This window comes from Drosophila virilis, chromosome X, assembly GCF_030788295.1.
Source record: "Drosophila virilis strain 15010-1051.87 chromosome X, Dvir_AGI_RSII-ME, whole genome shotgun sequence".
In the NCBI taxonomy this organism is placed as follows: Eukaryota; Metazoa; Arthropoda; class Insecta; order Diptera; family Drosophilidae; genus Drosophila; species Drosophila virilis.
Window position 1 is genome coordinate 28,226,067 of NC_091543.1, and position 21,500 is coordinate 28,247,566.

The 21,500-nt window shown below is 40.2% G+C and overlaps 6 protein-coding genes across 9 annotated transcripts; 3 read left to right on the top strand and 3 right to left on the bottom strand.

Annotated features, from left to right (window-relative positions):
* The first annotated feature begins 79 nt into the window (after positions 1 to 79).
* Positions 80 to 2,049, top strand: Lint-O (L(3)mbt interactor in ovarian somatic cells). Its single transcript, XM_002054981.4, has 3 exons — positions 80 to 385; positions 450 to 861; positions 923 to 2,049. The coding sequence occupies exons 1-3, from the start codon at positions 182 to 184 to the stop codon at positions 1,801 to 1,803; spliced, it is 1,497 nt and encodes a 498-aa protein (XP_002055017.1). The 5' UTR covers positions 80 to 181; the 3' UTR covers positions 1,804 to 2,049.
* Positions 2,050 to 2,254: 205 nt separating this feature from the next.
* Positions 2,255 to 4,483, bottom strand: Ugalt (UDP-galactose transporter). The gene is made up of 3 exons (XM_002054980.4): positions 4,140 to 4,483; positions 3,925 to 4,044; positions 2,255 to 3,614 (listed from the first exon to the last, which is right to left on the bottom strand). Exons 1-3 carry the CDS (start codon positions 4,150 to 4,152, stop codon positions 2,671 to 2,673), a joined length of 1,077 nt encoding a protein of 358 aa, XP_002055016.1. The 5' UTR covers positions 4,153 to 4,483; the 3' UTR covers positions 2,255 to 2,670.
* Positions 4,484 to 5,584: 1,101 nt separating this feature from the next.
* On the bottom strand, positions 5,585 to 7,874 carry Cdc50 (cell cycle control protein 50A). Of its 2 annotated transcripts, XR_001449977.3 has the most exons (7): positions 7,685 to 7,874; positions 7,121 to 7,389; positions 6,849 to 7,041; positions 6,447 to 6,782; positions 6,217 to 6,382; positions 6,010 to 6,098; positions 5,585 to 5,891 (listed from the first exon to the last, which is right to left on the bottom strand). XR_001449977.3 is itself a non-coding variant. In XM_002054979.4 (6 exons), the coding sequence occupies exons 1-6, from the start codon at positions 7,743 to 7,745 to the stop codon at positions 5,843 to 5,845; spliced, it is 1,074 nt and encodes a 357-aa protein (XP_002055015.2). In that variant the 5' UTR covers positions 7,746 to 7,872; the 3' UTR covers positions 5,585 to 5,842. The 2 variants fall into 2 exon arrangements, 1 of the variants encoding a protein (XP_002055015.2); XM_002054979.4 differs by lacking the exon at positions 6,010 to 6,098 and having other exon boundaries at positions 7,685 to 7,872.
* Positions 7,875 to 8,208: 334 nt separating this feature from the next.
* rngo (DNA damage inducible 1 homolog rngo) lies at positions 8,209 to 12,172 on the top strand. The gene is made up of 4 exons (XM_015171292.3): positions 8,209 to 8,888; positions 10,156 to 10,687; positions 10,745 to 11,030; positions 11,156 to 12,172. The coding sequence occupies exons 1-4, from the start codon at positions 8,648 to 8,650 to the stop codon at positions 11,591 to 11,593; spliced, it is 1,497 nt and encodes a 498-aa protein (XP_015026778.1). The 5' UTR covers positions 8,209 to 8,647; the 3' UTR covers positions 11,594 to 12,172.
* A 439-nt stretch (positions 12,173 to 12,611) lies between these two features.
* Positions 12,612 to 14,064, bottom strand: eIF2alpha (eukaryotic translation initiation factor 2 subunit alpha). Its single transcript, XM_002054978.4, has 2 exons — positions 13,241 to 14,064; positions 12,612 to 13,185 (listed from the first exon to the last, which is right to left on the bottom strand). Exons 1-2 carry the CDS (start codon positions 13,933 to 13,935, stop codon positions 12,852 to 12,854), a joined length of 1,029 nt encoding a protein of 342 aa, XP_002055014.1. The 5' UTR covers positions 13,936 to 14,064; the 3' UTR covers positions 12,612 to 12,851.
* Positions 14,065 to 14,455: 391 nt separating this feature from the next.
* eIF4H1 (eukaryotic translation initiation factor 4H1) lies at positions 14,456 to 19,760 on the top strand. Of its 3 annotated transcripts, XM_002054977.4 has the most exons (5): positions 14,482 to 14,627; positions 15,509 to 15,814; positions 15,881 to 16,152; positions 17,087 to 17,308; positions 17,369 to 19,760. In XM_002054977.4, the coding sequence occupies exons 1-5, from the start codon at positions 14,596 to 14,598 to the stop codon at positions 17,533 to 17,535; spliced, it is 999 nt and encodes a 332-aa protein (XP_002055013.2). In that variant the 5' UTR covers positions 14,482 to 14,595; the 3' UTR covers positions 17,536 to 19,760. The 3 variants fall into 3 exon arrangements, with proteins under 3 accessions (XP_015026515.2, XP_002055013.2, XP_015026516.2); XM_015171029.3 differs by having other exon boundaries at positions 14,456 to 14,627; positions 17,087 to 19,760; XM_015171030.3 differs by having other exon boundaries at positions 15,881 to 16,071; positions 17,087 to 19,760.
* The last annotated feature ends 1,740 nt before the right edge of the window (positions 19,761 to 21,500 follow it).

A 21,500-nucleotide genomic window follows, 5' to 3' on the forward strand; every position in this document is an offset into this window, starting at 1 on the left:
TTAACGACAAATTTCCGCAGAATGGGCAACAACAAAACCGATAACCGGTGCGTACTCATTTAAGGTATCGATAATTTATCGGATTGTACGTTAAACAAGCGGCGAGCGCGCATTGCAGCGCAGACAGTCAACAGGAATTTTGTTTGGTTTAGTGGCAGCCAAGTCATTTAAGCAGCTCGATATGAAGCGCGGCAAGGATGAAGACAAGGATGATGTTGGTGTCGGCAATGCTGCTGTGGGCAACAACAGCAACAGCAACAACAACAACAATAGCAAAATAAATAACAACGCTTCACCCAACATCAGCAGCGGCAGCAACAGCAATGATGCCAACAGCGGCAGCGGCAACACGCCAGGCACTGTGCGCACCACGGGTCGTGTCAAGGTAACTAAAACTGTGTGTTAACTGCCAAACGGAACGCTCTGATCTCACATTGTGCTTTTAATAGAAACCCAAACAAGTTTACGATCCGTCTGACAATTACATATCACGCGGATCGCGCAACTCGCTGCCGGCATCGGCACCGGCACCAGCACCGGCGCCGTTAACAGCCCAGTCACCGTCACCCGCACAGAACATTAGCGCAATTCAACAACAGCAACGGCAGCTGTCGCCGCAGCCGCAGGCACAGACGCTGGCAACGCAGCCAAATCCACCGAGTCAGCAAGCAGCGCTTGTTAGCGCCGGCGATGTGGCGCCCCAAACAGTTGCTAAAGAGGAAGCCAGCGAGACAGTCTCAGTGCCCAGCGCGGAGCAGCAGCGCAATTTTGATACTTGCATGAAGTGCGGCAAGAGCGAAGCCAAGCGTGGCTCAGGCTATAAAAGTAATTTTCTTACCTGCAAGTCCTGTTCCTTGAAATGTAAGTAGCATGGTTATCCTTGATGCTGTTGCTAAAACATCTGCTGTTTATTGTTTTACAGGGCACTTTACCTGCCTGCCGATCACATTTGAAATACTAACCAATGCACGCAAGAAATACAAGTGCGAGAAATGTCGTCGCTGCCGCAACTGCATGACCACCAAGTGCGCCGACACAGTCCAGGAGCTGTTGATGTGCTGTGTCTGTGCGAATGTTTATCATTTGGACTGCCATTGGCCGCGCGTAATGCGCGACAAGTTGGATGACGTCAAATGGAAGTGCTACAGCTGTGATCCCAGATACAACTCGTTAGATACTGACGATGATGTCGCCAAAATAGAGCCACAGTCGCCGCCGCGTAAATCCAAAGCTGGACGCAAGAAGCGGGCCACTTCTGATCCAGCTGTTGTCGTTGCCAAAAAGATAGCCGCCAATCAAGTGATGACTAAAAATGGCTTAACCGACCGTTGCAGCAGTCCCAGCAAAATTCAAACTGTAGTTAACGCTTCCCCAAGCGCAACGACAACGCTGTCAATGCAAGAAAACGAGACCAGCACAGAGACTAAGGAGGCGACACAGCCGCCACAGTCGCCGCCAACCGCCTCGGGCCCGGTTCCAGTTTTGCCAAGTTCAGTAGAAGACAAAGAGAATGGAGAGAGTACAAATACTTCTCAGACAGCAGTTCCCGATAGCGGCGAACCATCGTCGACCGTGCAGACCTGGAACGTTGATGAGGTGGTTAGCTATGTGGAGAAGTACTACCCGCGTGAGGCTGACGTCTTCAAGACACAGGAAATTGATGGTGCTGCGTTAATGGTGCTAACGCGCCAGGATATCATCGATCGGTTCGGCCTAAAGCTCGGCCCAGCGCTGCGCATTTACGAGCTGGTCCTTGCCTTGCAGAACTCCGTCGATGATGTAACCCTGGCCTGGTGTGATTAGCTTTTCTTTTTTTTTTCTTTCACTTTTTTTAACAACAACGTTTTCATAGTTTATTCTATTTTGTTAAGTTTTAAGTTAGTGCACGCTCAGCAGAAGAAGAAGGAGAAGGAGAAGAAAAAATACTCTTTAAGCTCGTTAGTTAGGATCAACGAAGACCTACCTACCATTTGATTTCCTCATTAATGTTACACATTCATATGTATATTTTACTGCATAAAATAAAAACTTTCAGTTAGGCCAGACTTACTGGATACGCTTTTCCATCGGGCCTATAAACTAAACGAATTGCACTTTACGTAATACGCCTCAGTGAAGAACCGATTTTCATTTTCTTTTCTTTTTTTTCTTGCCTAAACATCTTGCCAAATCCCGTATTTCTTAATCGGACGTCATCCACGGAATCGGTTTACCATGCCAATATTTAATAATAATGAAAAACAACGTTTCCAAATATAGCTTAAAATTGCATTGAATAAAATGCTCCAAGCTTTACTTGGTCAAATTATGCTTTCAATTTATTCGACACATCAAATTTACTGAGTGGCCTGGCACAGGTTATATGAACTATAAATACATAATGTGGACCCGAGCCTTTTTGAATTCGATCAATGGGACTTAATGTATAAATATTTATATATATATATATATATACATACATACAAATGTATGAGGCTGTGTGGGAATGCGAAATATTTCCGCATGGAATATCAAAAGCAGTACAAATATCAAATTGAAGTACACGAACGATCATCACATGGGCGGCAGGAGGTGCCCAAAGGAAAGAGATAGCTAAACAAACGACAATACAATACTGTTGGCAATATGTTGTTGCCATGGATTAGGTCTGGAGTCGGATGCATTATTGTCTCAGACGCGCGGCAGCAGCTTCTCCTCATCGGCCGGATGATTGTGCGTCGCAGGCTTGCTGGCAGAACGGGCAGGATCATAGCCGTAAAGGAATATTGAGGCGATGACCAACATTGCGCCGGCACTGAACTGTAGCGTTAGGTTGAAATCGAAAATGTAAATGGATGCAATGCACGAGATGATGATCGCCAGCGACGTGGCGAATCCCTTAAGTATATTGTCCGCATACTTAACAACGACGGCCACAATAAGGCCACCACCCGCCTGCAGCAGCACGAGATACCAAACGAAGAGATCATAGCCATGGAAGAAACCATAGTTATAGATGCGGCTGGCATCGTTAATAAAGCAGGTCAATAGTCCGAACGGTATGCTCAGTAGACTGAGCTGCACGTTGCGCATCCATACGGAGATTTCAGCACCCTTCAGTATCTTCTCAAAGTATATGCCAGCAAAGCCCGACAAAAAGCAGGCGCCCAGTGCCGCCCATAAGCCCAGCATGCGATTCTGGGCGGGCGCCAATGATGAAATTGTTGCCGTTGGCGCTGAAGAAGCGGCTTCATTACCACCACCAGCACTGCCACCGCCATCCGTCTGAGCCAGTTGCACCAATACAATGCCCAAGACGAGCAGAACCAGGGCGCCCCATTGTGTGTTAAACAGCCTTCGGCGCAGTATAACAACGGCAAACATGGCGGTGGTCAGTATCTTGAGCTGGTATGTCACCTGATAGGTGGCCGCATCCAGATGCGATGCCGACACATACAGCAGATTGTTCTGCACAATATATACCAGGGACGGCACACACACCTTAAGCGTGTCCACAGGATTGGCGATAATGGTCTTGTGCAAGGAACGTACAAACCGTTGGGCGTCCTTGCCCTCCTCATTAAAGACCAGCACCAGACAGGTGATCAGCTTGACGAACTCGGCCATCAGCACCGCTGCGAAAACATATAAAACGGGCGACAAATTATTAATAACAAGATGATAAATTGCAACATCAAGAGTCGGCCAAAGCAATACGTCACGCTAACATACAGACATACACCAGCACACAGGAAGTATATAACATGATTTGCTTATCAGCTTTGCTCGGTTAGTTGTTGTAGTTCGCTATAATTGAGCGAACCTTTTTGCGGCCCCATTACAACTAAGTGTATCCATGCATGTGTGTGTGTGTGTGTGTGTGTGTGTGTGTGTGTGCTTGTATTTGCTTACGCATCTGCTTACGTTGTCTGAGCAGTGCCTCACCTGTGGAGCTAAGAAATATGTCCCCTGGCCTTGTGCGGGCATAGCGCATGCTGAGACCCAAGATCGCATTCTGCAGCGTCAAAGTCAGCAGACTTATGTACTTCAGGGTGTTGGTGTTAACTGCACGAGTAGAAAGAGTGGAGACCATTGTGTCAGTGGGTAAATGGTCAACTATTTGCTTAGCTGGGCTATAACTAAGAACTATACGCACTTACCGTGTATATTCATTTTGCGCTTGGCGTCTGTTTTGGTATCAGAACCGGCAAAGCGTGACTTTAAGGCAAAATAGTGTTTAAGCCAAACAAAAACGAAAACAAAAACAAAAAAAAACGGAAAGAGAGAAAATAATAATAAAGGGAAACACCTGTTTCGGTGATAAACAATTGCTTAGACAGTACGCTCTGCCCGCCTGCCGTGCGCGTTGCTTCTTCGGCGATTTTTCGGCTATGAAGAAGGCACGGACACGTAAACAAGCTTTCAGCTCATATTGCGTCCAGTTTTATCGTGCATTGTTGTTTTTGCTTTTGCTTTTTTTTTAAATGGCTATTGCCCAATGGAATGTCTCCGATATCGATAACGATTGCAACGACAATGGGCATCGAGTACGAATGTGCGTCAAATTAGCGGCGGTGAGTTAGCGTCGAATTTTGTTACTTGGTATCGGAAAAGTATCGGTCACTTTCAAATGCATTTATTTATGTTTTTAAGCACGAAATGCAGAATTGCAAAAAATTTAATTATTTACTATCTACATTCATTTATTCTTGAATTTTAATTTACAATATGGGTAAACAAGGGGTTTTTTTTTGCATAACAGGGGGTATAATAAGAAAATTAGAATAATGCGAATTTCTCAAAAACTGGCTGGACGATTTTCTTGATGTAAAAAGCAAAATGGTTGATAATTCGCGATCGGAGAAATAGAATAATAAAGGTTGAAATATTGCCACCTTTTCGTTATTATACGTGTATAAATACTTAAATGCATAGTTGTCGTCTTTTGCAGCAGTCTATTTTACCAAAGATAATGTTTTATTGTAATATGACATATATTATTGTAATATATGAAATAATTTCATATATTACTGCATGTCTTTTCCATATACAAGTATTTTGAATTAATTTGTTCCCGCTCAATACTGTATCACATTGTTCAACACTGATTCCGACATCACATGCTAGTCGCAAAAGCTAACTGTAATCACATATGTTGTTTGGTAAGTGCTGTAATGTAAAGTATTCGCTAGACGTTTGAGACCGCGCTTACCGTGTTGGTAAGGTTCAAGCACGGTCCATTAACATCATTAGCCAACACTGCTGCAAGCATTAACTGTTTGCTTTTCCCATGCCCGACTTGTGCAACAGACAGCTCGATTGAAAGAATAAAATCAATTTCTTTGTTTGGATCAACATGTATTGCACAAATTTAATAAAATATCAATGCATATTTATAAATATTTCTATAGCGTCTGCTTTAAACGGCTGCCATACAAAACATATGTGTTAATGCCAAATTGCGGCACAGGCACTCATAGTCTAAAGTTTAATTGTTTAAATATTTTCTATGCATTTATGTGGGGAAACTTTTCTAATTTATCAGGATGAGGCAATAGTAGTACTATAGTAGTCGCGTATGTGATCAGATGCATTACAAGACGAATCATTAACAAACATTACATACATATAATTAAAAGTGCAAAAACAAAAAACAAAAAAAAAAAACATTACAAAATGGTAACAAAAGGCACAGCCAACGATGCCGTACAGTGTCATAAATACTAATAGAAACTAATTGTGTGTATTCTGTTACAAGGATATACATAGACAATTATGCTTAAACAAGATATTATAGCTAAATAATGGTGCATGGGCGAGAGAAGCTTTTGCCAAAATTACTCCCAAATCGAATCAATTGCTTCTAGGAGTACTGCGTATGTGGATTAACGTTTATCATCTCCATGTTGCTGCTATATATTCCAGAAGGGCGAGACAAAGTAAAAAAATAGATTAGTTATATTTTGAAATGATTGCAATCATAACTGGCGCTGATAAGCTGACGGAAATATGGTTATACTTATCACGCACCAACAGCTCGTTTGCTTTGACAGCCATTTAGACATTTTTTGTTTTATTTGATGGGACTTGAGAGGCATGAGCTTCAAATCAACTCAATGCTATGATGTAGGCGGGAAATGTAAAGTGTAGAATATATGTAGTTGGGTATTGACAATGTTAATGGATGCGAGCCAGTTTTCAAATGAAAGAGAAGCCGTAACACAGCCGACAACTTACCTACGGCTGCAGCGCATATGAATGAAGAGGAGCGCCAGTCCAAGTATCAAACAAATGGCACCAACAACAATGTAGGCAATACCCAGGAATGGATTTTTACCGCCCAGCACTGATGTTGTCGATAGAATCATACGCTTGGTGCCATCAAACGAGACCACGGGATATTCTGCAAATAAACAATATAATAATTATTGTAGCCGATATCTACTAGAGATTAATACAACACTTACTATACTTTACGTCCAGCGTGTATTCGCCGGCTTTAAGGCCCCTCGTAAAGCTATTATTTGTTTGATCCAAGCGACGGTATAGCTTTCGAAAACTGGGCAAGGCAGCAGTGCGCATCCACACGATTAAATCCTCGTTCTGAAAACCATTGTTAGCGTCATTTGTTTCATCCAATTCATAGACTTGTTTTTGCCAGAATATCGGCTTTTCATATGGCTCAAAAGCCTTTTCCAGGTCGCCAGGGGGATTACGGAACTTGACGCGCTTATCCGATGGCCATGCAATGCCCGTATTTAATAATTTGATATTCGAGCTGCCTTGGCTCAGTGTCAGTGTATCTTGAAATGAAAAACACGACTAAATACATTCGGTGAACAAACAGTGAAAGGTGCAGCATAAGATACCATTAAATAGGGAATTGGCAATGGCCCCGCAAGGCGCTATGGGTTTCCCATTATCTGCATAGGCAAATGGCGTGCAGTCTGAACTTGGCGTTAAGGACAAGCGACCCAGCAGTTGTTCATCGTCTCGTGATTTCACATATCGTCGATGATTCTGATAGTAATTGGTCAGGCCATAGTACATGTACACGTCGCCCTGTTGCGTTAGAGTTCGAGTATTTAGAATGTGTTTTCTCCAGTTGAATCGAATTTAATTGTTCTCATTGAATACTTGCAATAAAGTCTTCAGTCAGATTAAAGTTAATCTTGCAGGAGCATTCACCGCCCGTTGTGTCCTCCAGAAAATCGGCGCAGGTCCTATTACTGTCGACCTGCATGCACCTAGTGTAGTCAATGATGAGCTCATTGGATGAATTGGATAAGTACAGCAGCACCACGCCAATGGGAATGAATAGGACACCAATGACAAAGAAGGTGGGCAGAACCGTTCGTGCGGTCAGCACGGGCTGCCAAGCGGGCAGGCGTTGTTGCTTAAAAGCTGAATCTGTTGGCAAAATTAAAAATGACTGTGATTCATGTTTGTGGGTGGGTGGATGGGTGTGTTGTGTTGTGTTGTGTTGCGTTGTGTGCGTTTGGTGGGTTTTTAAGAGGCTCGCCTTTAAAAATCGATCACATTCGTAATGGGCACTCGGTTCAGTATTAGTCACTCTTTGGTCTCTTATCACAAATACACACACAAACGCGCGAACACATTAGTCAGGCTGGGTGTCCAAGCTGTCCCATCAACAACTTGTTACTTGAGTGTGGGTGCTTGTATGTAAAATTAACTCAGTTTTCACCTGAAGGTCGCTTCGACTTTGGGGCTGCGTTTTCTTCATTTCCCACATTTTGCGTCGACATGGCGCTTTATACACGGTACTGACGACCACCAATGCGACACAAATTTTAGATAACGAACTTGAAAATTAACCAGTCGTCACAAATTCGCTCACCCAAATACACAAATAATACAAGAAATTTCGCGTTTCAGAGATGCTATCGATAAGCATATATCGATGAGCAACTAATGAATAAATAACAATGCAATTTAGGGTAAATATTAACACTGGCATATTAAAAAAAAAAAACAAAAATAATGGATTATTATTATTAACATGGCAAACATGCTTTGAGCCAACCGGAAATATAATTAAAAGAACCTTTAAGCTGCCCTAAAACATATCTAACTGATCTACTAAGTGAAAATACCGAATTTGATCTTGATATCGATTCATCGGCACATAATGTTTTCGTTCAAAACAGTTGGCTGTGGAAAATATTTTTATTTTTATTTTTTTTTTAATATATATTTAAATTCAAAATAAATGCAGTTTTTATTTATTATTATTTTCTTTTCTGGCCAAAATCAAATATGTACCAATTAGCTGACTAGTCAGTGTACTTTCCAGCACTGCAAATAACATCGCATGCAATCAATCATATATCGGAATCGTTGGTGTATATGCACATGCCCACCCATACCTAGCGGCAGCGGCGTTTTCGTTGTGTCAAAACAACAAAGCATAGGCAACAAAAAGCGAATAAGAGAACAAGAAGGAAAAATAAAAAGACGACGAACGTGAAGCCAAGAACGAAATTCAAACGCATTTATTAATTTGCGCTGTACTGATACGCATATGCGGCAAACGCAACATACAACTTTTGCTCAGGGATCACTACTAAATACTGTGTTCAAAAATCCAAAAAAAAAAAAAAATACCATTGTGATCTGATAAACAACAGAATTGAACGCCGCCACCGCGATGAAAATCACCGTCACCACCACCGATGATAAACTTTTCTTTCTAGATGTTGCCGAAGATTTAGAACTGGAGAACCTAAAGGCACTCTGTGCCATGGAAATTGGCACTGAGGTTAGCCAAATTATGGTGCTTTTTAATGGCCGCGAGCTGACCAATGACAAGCAATCGCTTCAGCAGTTCGGTGTGCGCGACGGCGATTGCATTGTGCTGCAGCGACGTCGGAGCAATCCCAATCGTACCGGTGAGTTACTAACTCCACAATTCCAAACCCAATAAGATGCGCGCGCGTTGCTCTAACTGTTTAAACTAGGTCAATGCACGCGCTCTAGGCCGCTGCTCCTGGTCAGCAGTGCATCATTGATACGCCTGCGTGTGTGCTTCTGTGTGTATGTGTTTCTTTGTGTATGGTGCTTTTGGAAAATAAGAAATTTTAATTTAAAAATAAATATGTGTTTCTTTACACATTATTGCTCAAGCTATACTATAAATGTATTGTTGAGCTTTTTTGCACATTCCAAATTTGAAAGACAAAAAAATGCAAACACAGCACAGCCACAGCAGAGTAAATTGGACCTCGCACACACTTATACAGCGTTACAGTGTGTACTGTGACTGGCACACAAACACGCATGCACAGACATGCATGCGCACATGTAAATGTTGATCTGATTTTGATAATTTACCTGCAATGCTATTATCGATACACACACACACATACACACACACAGAGCTTATCCAATTCACACGCATGCAGCTGCAGACTTTTTCAGTGTGACCCCATGCGCGTTTGGCCTTGCCTAACATGCCTACATGCATATGCATATGTGTATGTTTTGTACACATGGGGTCGTTCATTGTCCGAATACTTCAGTTTTTTTTTTTTTATTTTTTGCGCGTGGGCGCGCGCAATTTGCTATCGTTTTAAATTGACTGTCACTTTTTTTTTTTAATACTTATTAGCCTGCACCCGAAGTGTAGGCGTTATTTGAATGCGCATTTACGCATACAACAGCCACATACATACATACATACATATGTAGATATGAGGATAATGCATATGCATACATACATACATACATTAGTTAAATTGATTAGGCTAGGATTAGGCTCTGTACCTTTCCCTCCCACTTTGACCTTTTTATGTACATGTATGTACAATAGCATCGTTTTTTTTTTTTTTGGCATGTTCCGATTTCAGTGATAAATAAAATTGAAATATTTATTTATTCTATAAAACAAAGAAAATTGGTCGATTGCTAATATAAACAAAATATTTATCGTCGAAGATTATACATATATATTCATATACTAATCGCCACTTTCATTCGCAACTGATCCAATATTAATATTTGTGCTAGATTTAACTGTCATTCTTTTTTTGTATAATTAACTTTAAGAGCTAGTTAAGCTAGTTAAATTGCATAAGAATCGAATCCTGTAATCTTAGAAGAATTACTATTTTGATTTGTTCGCATTTCTGCAATTTAAAATGTGCCCAACTATTTCAGCTGGCAACAATCCATCGATAAGTCATCTGGACTTTAGCAACATTGCTGTGCCGGGCACGAGTACAACAGGTGGCAGTCCGCCCGCACAGAATGCCGCTGCTGCCGGCACGCCCGGGCCCGTCAATATGCAGCAGCAGTTGCAGCAGCAGCTGCAACAGCATCTGGAGCAGCAACAGCTCACCGATGTGCCCATGACAGATGAGTTCAATGTGAACTTTGATGATGATCCGGCGATAGTGCGTCAAATGTTCTTGAATAGTCCGGAGACGCTGGCACTGTTGCGTCAATACAATACGCGGCTGGCCGAGGCACTCGACTCGGGCGATTCGGAGACATTTGCGAGAGTTCTGCGGGAGCACATTGCAGAGCGGAAGCGTCGCAATGAGCAGCGCATGCGCATGCTGAATGCGGATCCGTTCGATGAGGAGACACAGCGGCTCATTGCCGAGGAGATCAAGCAAAAGAACATTCAGGACAACATGGCAGCGGCCATTGAATACAATCCGGAAATCTTTGGCACTGTCACTATGCTGTGAGTATATCACAATACCAAATAAAATTAACCAATTCATGATTCTATCGCTCACAGTTACATCAACTGCAAGGTGAACGGTGTGCCGGTCAAGGCTTTCGTTGACTCTGGCGCACAGACGACAATCATGAGCAAGGATTGTGCGGAGCGCTGCCATGTTAATCGTCTCATTGATACACGCTGGAACGGCGTTGCCAAAGGCGTCGGCACACAGCCCATACTGGGCCGCATACACATGGTCCAGCTACAGATTGAGAACGACCATTTGACGTCCAGCTTTACAGTGTTGGGCCAACAGCCCATGGACATGCTATTGGGCCTGGACATGCTCAAGCGTCATCAGGTGAGTAAATTATATCGTATGGCCCAGCTCTGTGATTAGTTAAGCTTAAGCTGTTCTTCTTGTTAATGTTGTAACACATATATTAATATATGTATATATGACTGTCTCCCTCTTGTCGATTGCAGTGCCTTATCGACTTGCAGCGCAATTTGCTGATCATTGGCACCACAGGCACGTCTACACCTTTTTTACCGGAAAGCGAACTGCCAGCCTGTGCCCGGCTCACAGGCAATCCAGAGGATAACGAACAGCAAGCCATTGCCCAGGCAATTGAGCAGAGCAAGCGCGAAAGTGGTGGAGCCAGCACCAGCAGCGCCATGGCCACGGCCACGGCCACAGCCGCAGCTGCCGCAAGCACTGGGGCCAACTTTGATATAAGCAATATTAACTCAATACAGCCGCTGGATCGTTTCACGGAGCAGGATGTCAACGATTTGATGCAGCTGGGCTATCCGCGGGGCGATGTGCTCACTGTGTTGAGGCTATGCAATGGCAATAAGGCGGTCGCCAGCTCGATGCTGCTCGGCCGGAATGCGGCCGCCGGTGGTGGTGGACTTAGCTGAACGCTGGCTCCATGGCGTTCAGCTACTGCACCTCCTCTACTGCTCTGGGAACAATCAAAACCTTATTGCAATATTAGAACCATCATCAATGACAACACCATCACCACCACCACCACCACCACCACCACAACAACAAACACAAACAGAACCACAACGAATTCAAAAGCAATATCAACACAATAACGATTCCGATATAATTTAACATAGTTTTGCTATTTGAATTTAGAGCAATTTTTGTCAAACTAAAAACATTTTTATATACATATTAACTTAAACGTGTCTTTGTACAATAGCTAATTAATCGAGAGATTGAGAAAACTCATATGCCTATCTTTTTTCTAGCACTTAAATTTTATTAATTCGAAAGTCGACTTTTATCTGTCTGGGAATACGACCAGATTGCAAATACAACGAATAACTAATTTGAAACATATTGCAAACTATGCCTGACTATATAAAATACGCACTATAATTATACAAATTTGAGCTAGTATTAAGATTATAATCATACAAAAAAAAAAAAACAATAATGTGAGAAGTGAATTGGTTAAATAAAATGAGAATTGTTTTGGATTGGAACGGAATGAAAAGGCTGCCCTCAAAATTGTACTTGTATTTTGTCAAGTTTTGTGTTTGCCCGCTGGAACTTTTTTGAAGAATATCTGCCCATCAAGTTCTGGTTTCCCAGAATATGCTAAATTGGCAATTCATATAGCGTTTGGCCAAGCAACGAATATACTTGGTAAAGATTATGAAATCATTCGCAATATTGCAATCCGATCTTGATGCTAGATAAATGCAAAAACTGACTGAAGGCAGCTGTTCATATTTTTGTGGTTGTTGGACAATTTCTTTTAGATTTTATTTATGTATTATTTATAAATGTATAAACCATAGCATGTACATATGTATATATCTACACATATTCTAGTTAAAGTCTCTGGCGCCGACGATGATTTGGAAAAAGTAACAGTCACCGGCTTTAATGAATGCACCTGCTTCGGGAGTTTGTGTTCTATTGTTTTTTTTTTTTTTTTCGTTTCTTTTTCTCAGGTGTATATGCCCACACACATACACACACAGACCACACTCACATACACACGCACGCGTGTACATACAGCCCATATACATATATAAATATAAATATATTATATATATATGTATAATGTACATATTAATTTATTAATTCTGCTCTTGTTGTTATGCTGGGTGTTGTTGCTTTAGTTCGAATTGGTGTGTTTTTTGTTTTTGTTATCATCTACTCTTCATCGTCGTCTTCTTCGTCGTCGTCCTCGTTGGCACGCAGTGTAGAGCTTTTGTGATTGAATTCCTTCTCGGGATCAAATTGCATACCCTCCTGATCGGCAGCATCTTCCTCGTCATCATCGCCAGCCACTTGAGCGTTCTCAGCCTCGGCGCGCTCAAGACGACGCGCAAGATCCGCCTCATCAATGGCCGTAACAAGCTTGGGCGCCATTATTACTTTGAACTCGCCCTCGAATTCAATTATCTTGGCGCGTATGCTCTCAATGGCCACCTCCAGTGCCTTGAGTCCGTCTGTCTTCTTTGTGGTGGATGTGGTCATCACATAGCTAAGAAGGAATTAATTAATGTGTGAGAATTTAGTTCAATTCAAAGTTGACTTACAGCGGCGGTGCTATCAGATTGATGCGTATGGGAAGCTCCTCTGTGCTCAGCTCGAGGCCTTTGCTGAGCGATGCTTTGACTGCATCGATGCCCTCATAACCATAGCACGAGCACTCGATATCGGCGCGTATTTTGACTGTGGGCGAGACTAGTTTGCGTTTGATGTTGCTCAGCAGCACCTCCTTTGTCTCCGCATCCAGATTGCATTCATCGAAAACGGATGGATCGGTTACCGATTGCTTGAAAATGTCATAGGCGACCGTTTTGCTGTTGTATTTCTTTTCAAAATACCAGGCGGTCTTCTGGTAGAGCTCCTCCAGCTTCTCACTGCTGTCGTAGCCCAAAATATCAGCCACATGGCGCAACAGGGAGTTGATTGCCTTCGCTTTAGCAAATCTCTCGGTACACTTCTCCACATCCTCGGGCGAAACACGACGTTTGGATAGATCAATATAGCCCTTCTCCTTATCCACACGTATGACAACAACTGGCTCTGTTTTGCCCACGCGAATCAATTTGTTAATGGAGCGTATGCGACGACGAGACAGCTCTGAGAGCAAGATCATGCCCTCAATGTTGTTGTACTCCAGCAAATGGACGTAAGCGCCCATTTCGGCTATGGAGAGCACATTAACCATGACGACATCTTCGATCTCCGGATATTTTTCATTGTAGAAGCGTGACGTTAGTGCCATTTTGCTGCGTTTGAGTACAAATTGTATTTAGGTTGATTATATGCGCAAACTAAAGAGAAAATGCCAACAAAATTGCAGCAAAAACGTGTACAATTCGGCCGAAACAAGGCGTAAGAAGAAGCAACCGAGCGGTAACAGTGTTGTTTAATGACAAATTGGGCGAGTTTCAAGCGGCGAATTTGCATCGATATATCGATAGATTATTCTGTCATTTTGTCAGTAAGACAAGAAAACATATTAAATTGATTTATATAAAATGCGCGAATCTTTTTATTCAAATTGCAAAATCCATCATTATATAATAGAGATGAAGGTTTTTAACTCAGGCCAACGATATTGTCATTCCGTGGTATTTAGTGTTGAGCAATGCGAAAGGTACCTTCGGCGAATTTGTTGTAAGTGTTGCCTGTTAATGCACCTGGCTGTGATTTTTAATCAAAAGAATTGTATTTAACTGCGACAACTGCAAAAAATATATGCAATTTGAATTATATATTTTTGAGTCAAACTTCGAGTGTGATAGCGGTTTCGAAGTAGTGGGTGTTTTCCCTAGCGCCGCTAGCATATGGTGTGTACACACTGGAGCGCGTGCACACGGCGACAATCTTGGTAGTCAGTCTGCGGATTGCAGCGAATTCGCTCATTTGAAAAAAATAAAACATGGCTGGAAGAGGTGGTTATGAACACGCTAGGTAAATATTATTAAATAATTTAAAAACAGTGCTAGCCAGCAAGCCGAAATTGTGTATAAAAGGTGCAAGTTCGTTCGCCGTGTGTTCCCCAGCAAGTGCAAAAGTGCTCCAATGTATAATAATGCACGCGGTTTAAGCAAAAGTCAAGCAACACGCACACACACACACACACATGAAACACAAACACACTTACGCACACACACACACACACACCCTAAAAATGTACGTGCATACATACATATATACGTGCGTGCGGCAGTATGTGTACGTGTGTGTTCGCAAGTGTGCGTGTTTTTTTTTTTCTTTTTTCTTCCACATTTCTTTTTCTTTGCTATTTTTTTTCGGACGATTTAAGCGCTGTCGCCCGTTGGCCGACGCCGCTGCCGACGCCGACGTCGGCGGTACGCTATTTGCCTTTGGATTTAACTGGCAAAATAGCAGCAGCGCCAGCGCCGCCTTCGATAGTTATGGGCGGCTTTAAATAGACATTCAGATTTATGGGCGAATTTCTGCACAGTTTTTGCCGCAACATAATTAAAAGCGCGCGCGTTTTTTTTTGTTTTTCTTTCAATTTTTTCTTTTCGGTTTGTGCTTTTTGTTTTTACTGCAGTATATTGTCTTCCTTTTATATACAAAACGCTGCGCTCCGTTTTGTTATTGGTGATGTTTGCTTGTAATTCGAGCGGCAACTGTTTTTGTTTTATTCGAATGCGTTCGGTTCGGCTCCGGTTCGGTCACACGTGCGTTGACGTCGCAGCCGGGCCGGCGCCTGCTGCTGCTGCTGCTGCTGCTGCGGTTGTTGTTGTTGTCGGTTATAGTTCGCCCACTAACCGCTATTTTCTTGTTTGTTTTTATTTAATTGAATTTGATTTTTATTTTAGAGGTGGCTTTGGAGGCGAACGGCATGTGAAGCAAATGCCAACGGAACCCCCATTTATTGCGTACGTGGGCAACTTGCCACAGGGTCTCGTTCAGGGAGATGTTATGAAAATATTTAATGACTTCGAGGTGAAAAACGTGCGACTTGTCAAGGATCGCGAAACGGATCAGTTTAAGGGCTTCTGTTATGTGGAGTTCGAGACGTTGGACAATTTGGAGCGTGCCCTCGAATGTGATGGTCGAATAAAGTTGGATGATCTGTCGGCCCCGCTGCGGATAGACATTGCTGATCGCAGGAAAAATGAACGGTAAGTCGGTCATCTTATATTCATTGATAGATTTTCGACTAATCTCCTTGTTGTTGCTTTGTATAGCCCTGGTGGCGGCATTGGCGGCGGCGGCGGCAATGGCGGCGGCATGAGCCGCGATGGCGGTCGAGATGGCTTCCAGAAACGGGGACCACCACGTCAGGGCGGCAGCAGTCAATCGTATAGCCGAGGCGGTCCTGGCACCGGCGGCGGTCGCGAGGCCGGCGGCGGCTCTGGTAATCGTGGCGATAGTAGAGGTTCGTACAATGATAATTATGGTGGTCACAGTGATAGAAGTCGTGGCGGCGCCAGCTCCGGCATGAATAGAGGATACAATGGTAAAGCATTTATTATCTGCCACGCAAGTGCAACCTACTACAACCTCCAACCAAATACGTAGATGCATATTCGTAGTCCTGAACAAAAAACCAACCAAATTGTAGTTCGCCAAATTCGCATGGACAACAAAAGAAAAAGAAAACCACATACGCGTGACCTTAAAGCGGCCAGATCTGCATATATATGTATATATATGTATATATATATATATAATATATTGACCTGACCCACCAGTTTCGAACTCTTATATATATTCCTTTCACTCTATCATGCACTTTTTGTTTGCCTAGTCGTTATATTAAGCCTTCTCCTACCCCTAACTTCATTTGTGGCTGTTCCAAATTTTGAAATTCGATACAAATTTCACGTTTGCTTTGCGCTGGAAAACGAATTTAAAACCGGAACAGACCACATAGTTTCTGGCATTATTTTCTATTATTTTCATTTTTGTATTATTCTATTTATATTTTATTTTTGGACATTGTCCTCCGACGTTATCTCCTCTAAATTGGTTGTATTTAGTTTGTTTCTGTTCTATCCACGCCGGAGCAGCTATTTGCCTATATATGATACTTATTTGTATTTAGTTGTGCCCTAAAACCTTTGAAACTTATTTTAATTTACATACATATTCATGCACCACATCAACACATAAATAATACTCAGGTTTATTTAAGAAACAAATTGATTTCGAATGCAATTGTAGCACGCTTCAAATAATATAATATGATTAATATTATACATAACTAAAACTGGGCTCTACGCATGCTGCTTGATACCATGGTTCGATTCGTAGTTTAATTCTAGGCAGTAGACAGCCCGTATCACTAAACTGATGCCAAATATATATTATAAATAATATATATATCTATTTATATAGAAATGTATACATATACATATATATAAATATCTACAATATGCACGTTTTTGCAGATCGCCCGGCAAATCGTGGCCGTTATGGTAATTTCAACAATGACGAGCGCTTTGATCGCAATCAGGATCGGGATCGTGGCCAACGCGAAGGCAGCTATGGTAACCAGTCGCGCGATGGCGATCGGTATAACAACTTCAGCCGGCATCGTGACCGCGAGCGCACCCACTATAATCCCAACCAGCAGCAGGAACGTCCCAGCGGCGTTGCAATGGGCGCCATTGGTAACAATTCGATGAGGCAAGATTCCAATATGACTGCTAATAATTTGGATATTGTTGCAGATGATACGGAGCGGCCACGCCTCCAGCTAAAGCCGCGAACTATTGCGGCGCCCATTAACGCGGTGGCTGAAACCAAACAATCGGCCTCCATATTCGGCAATGCCAAGCCGCGCGAGGAAAAGCTTAAGGAGCTGCAACAGAATATGAATCACAATGGCGATAACTAGGCGGCGGCTCTGGATACCTTTAATATGCCTAAATGATATTTAAACAAACAGCAAAATAACAATACAAACAACAAAAAAGAGCTAATGAAAATGATAGGGGCATATATCATTTGTGTGAAAGAGGCGGAATGCATATATATGAAGAGTCGAGCGGATGAGATGGAAGCAAATGCAAAAACAATACAAAAATATAATTAATAACTACGCTATATACCTATTATATAAAAACGCTATGTACTATGCATACATAATACACATAAAAAACACTTGGCTGGCCCTATCCCCCGCGTCAGCCATAGCAGCAAAGCAACTTAACAGAAAGAAAACAAAAAAACAAACAAACAAACAATGCGAAATAACTTTATTATCACATGAGTTTGCTGGAAATTGGAGCAAAAGAAACAATAACATCGGCGACAACAACAACAAATAACAACTTGAACGACAACACCAACAACAACAACAACAACTTCAACGACAACACCAAGAACAACAACAACAAAATAGAAATAACAACAAAAGTCTTTAAATGTTAGTCTGTAAGCAGCGGTAAAGTTAGAGCCGTGCATATAGCTATACTAAGTACGTATAGTCCATATATGCGCGCTGCTATTTGTTAATTAAGTAATGCATATTGTAAACCAAGAAAACAAAACAAAACAAAAACAAAACAAAAAAAAAACAATTACGTTCTTACCATTTAAGCAAAAAAAAAAAAAAACAAAACAAAACAAAAAACAGCAAAAAACTGAGAAAAAAACGACAAAAAAACAAACTAAAATTTGACAAGCGTTCAGCGTTAGCAGGCAGGCAGGCAGTTTATACAATTTATATAGCAAAAATACAAGAAAACACTAAAAAAACGAAAAATACTTAACAAAAAAAAAAAAAAAAAAAACAAAAAAATTCAAAAAACAAAAATGAAAAATGGAAAAAAAAAACGAACCGCAGTGAAAATATAAAACACCAACTACGTACGTATTAAAATAACAAAAATAACAGCAAAAACAAACAACAAATTTATATAAATATATATAAAACATATATACACATAGATATATATGTATATATATATATATATGAACTATGTAATCCAAGCAAACAGTTTAACTAAGTCGCGAATTCAATATATGACCACAATTCTCTTCTTTCTCTCTCTCTCTCTCTCTCTCGCTCTCACTTGTTTGTAAAAATTTTCTATATCATTTTTTTAATTAAACTTTTTGTTGATCAATTTTGTAACAATTTGTTGGCTGCAATTGGCCCCGTTTTTATGCTCGACTGACAGACAGGCAGACAGAGGGAGGGACACGCCGGCGGCATTGATATAAAAGCAAATTTTTCTTCCTTGTAGATAATTGAAATACGCAGGGCAAACACATATATATGTATATTAAGCGAAAGATATCAATTTAATAATATAACTATACTATATGTATATTTTTTTTTTTTTAACTTTGGCGACTAGCGACAACGGCGACGGCCGATTTTGAATACGTTTACAAATTATGAACTCAATTAAATGTTTTTCTTTTACTGCTCTTTAATATTTTTATTATTATTATTTTTTTTTTTTTAAATAAAGCCTAAATCATTTAAATAAGTACATATTGTGAGCGTTCTTTTTTCAAAATGCGTGTCTTTCTCAATGCTGCCAACATTTTCGAGTCGTTTTCAACAAAATACTTATTAAACGACGCGTTTTTCTATTGTTGGAACATTACAGAACATTTAGACTGAAAGTTAATAACAATAAGCCGCCATTTTCGTATACTCTGACGTTTTAAACATTTCAACAGGATTCGGTTTTTAGTACATAAATGTTTTGCCGCACAATTAAAAAATAAAAATAAAAACTAAATAGAAAATTTTTTTAACTAAAGCAAATAATCATAAAAGTCCGGCGTATTTTCAATGCCTATTACAAATTATTAAACAAATTGAATGTACTTTTACTTTTTTTTTATTATTATAATTTTTTTTTTATTTTGTATCATAAAACAAAAAAAAACAAAACATAAAAGAAAGTAAATAATTAAATAAAAACAAAGTGGGGCTAAACACTAAGAAAACAAATATTGAAAATGCGATTCAAAAACAGTTCGCGAAACGAAAAAAGAACGTAAACTTTTTATAATTTTAGCTCTAATATTAAACGAAAGTCAAAGATTTACCTACTAATAAAGCGTAGACAAAAAAAAAAAAAAAAAAAAAAAAAAAAACAAGTAGCAGCGGGCAATTAAGCAAAAAGTAAAAGAGTAATAAAAAGTAATATTTGTATTTAATTACCATTTAAAGTCCCATCCAGAACGCAAGCAACGTAAAGTTAAAATTTATTTAAATTAACAACAACCTAACTATCCGAAGTATATGTATGTAATTAAGAACTTTGATATGCATTTTAAATGACGCCCAGTACGAAAATCGATGGAAAGTTTAAGTGAAAAATAGAAAACAAAAAAAAAAAACAAAAAACTGAAAACATTAAAATAAATATAAACAAAAAAACATAAGAAGAATTTATACAATGCAAAAAATAGCCGTTAAATTATGTCTTAATAAATACGAATATGAATATGAATATGGCATATATATATATATTTATATATATATGTATATGAATATGAATATATGTATATGTATATACATACATATATCTATAAATATTTAATAATTAATGACAAATTTAGCGCATACAATACAAAAAGTTTAGCAATTAATAATCTAACATGGCAACAATTTCTATAAATTATTTAATTAGCAAAACGAATTAAAACTCGAAACTAAAAATAGTAAACAGCAATAACTAAATTAAATACTGAATAGTCTCATAATCCAATTCTAAATCGAAATCCGAAACACGCATTCTTCAACTAAATGCTGAGAGGATCAGTTAACAAACAAAAAGCAACAATTCAAATATTACATAATTTAAAAATTCTTAAAATATATATATATATATATATATATAAATATTTTTTGTTGTTTGAACATTTTGTACGATATATATATATATATATACATACATATATATAAACAAAGCCATGTGTTTATTTTTTTGTCTTAACCAAATGGGTTGCCCCCTACCCCCACTCTAGATTTTGCTCAACGCCCATCAAACAGGATGAATTATCGCCAGTGTTGGAGCTGTTCGCACGAAATCGATTACACATTTTTTTTTTTATCGGCATTTTCAATTTCGTGCATTTTTTGCCAAGTTTAGGTCTGCGAGGTAAATGCCTGGAAAAATTGTTTTCGAAATTGAGAGCAAATTTAATTCAATTGAATTTTTATTAAATTTCAGTTGCCGACAAGTGAGAAGGGTGTTGGTAAGTGGCGGAGCCGCAGTAGTTAGCCGCTATTTATATTTGTTTTTAGGTCGTGATTCGCGTGACTAAGTGATTACGTCACGCGCTCATCACAAGCAGTAAGCGCATACATACAGACATATACATACCATATACATACACATATAAGTGCAACAACATATTGCGAATGTCTTGTGGCTTGTATGTATGTATGTGCATATTTGCCTGTACGCGTTGGTCAGTCGCTTTTTAAAATGGGGCCAATTGGAATGTTAGCCGCACACACACACACATACACGCAGGACAGTTGGCAACTCTGGAAGGTGTTTGGCGCGTCGCTGTCTCCGCCGCTGCATGATGTCATCGGTGCAGCACAGGCTGCCAATTACGACACAATTACACACACACACACACGAACACTTACGCATTGACATACATGCGTAAGGGATAAGCGCGTGCATTGCCAACTACGCATATATGTACGTATGTATAGACCTATGCATATATACATACAGATGTACAAACATACAATATGCAGAGATGTTAAACAAAAATAAATGGCGGTTGTCTGTGTGTGTGAGCACGTGTGGGTGTGCTGTGTGTGATACATATATATTTCGTTTGGCTTTTTGATGAATTTTTCAGCACTTGTCAGTT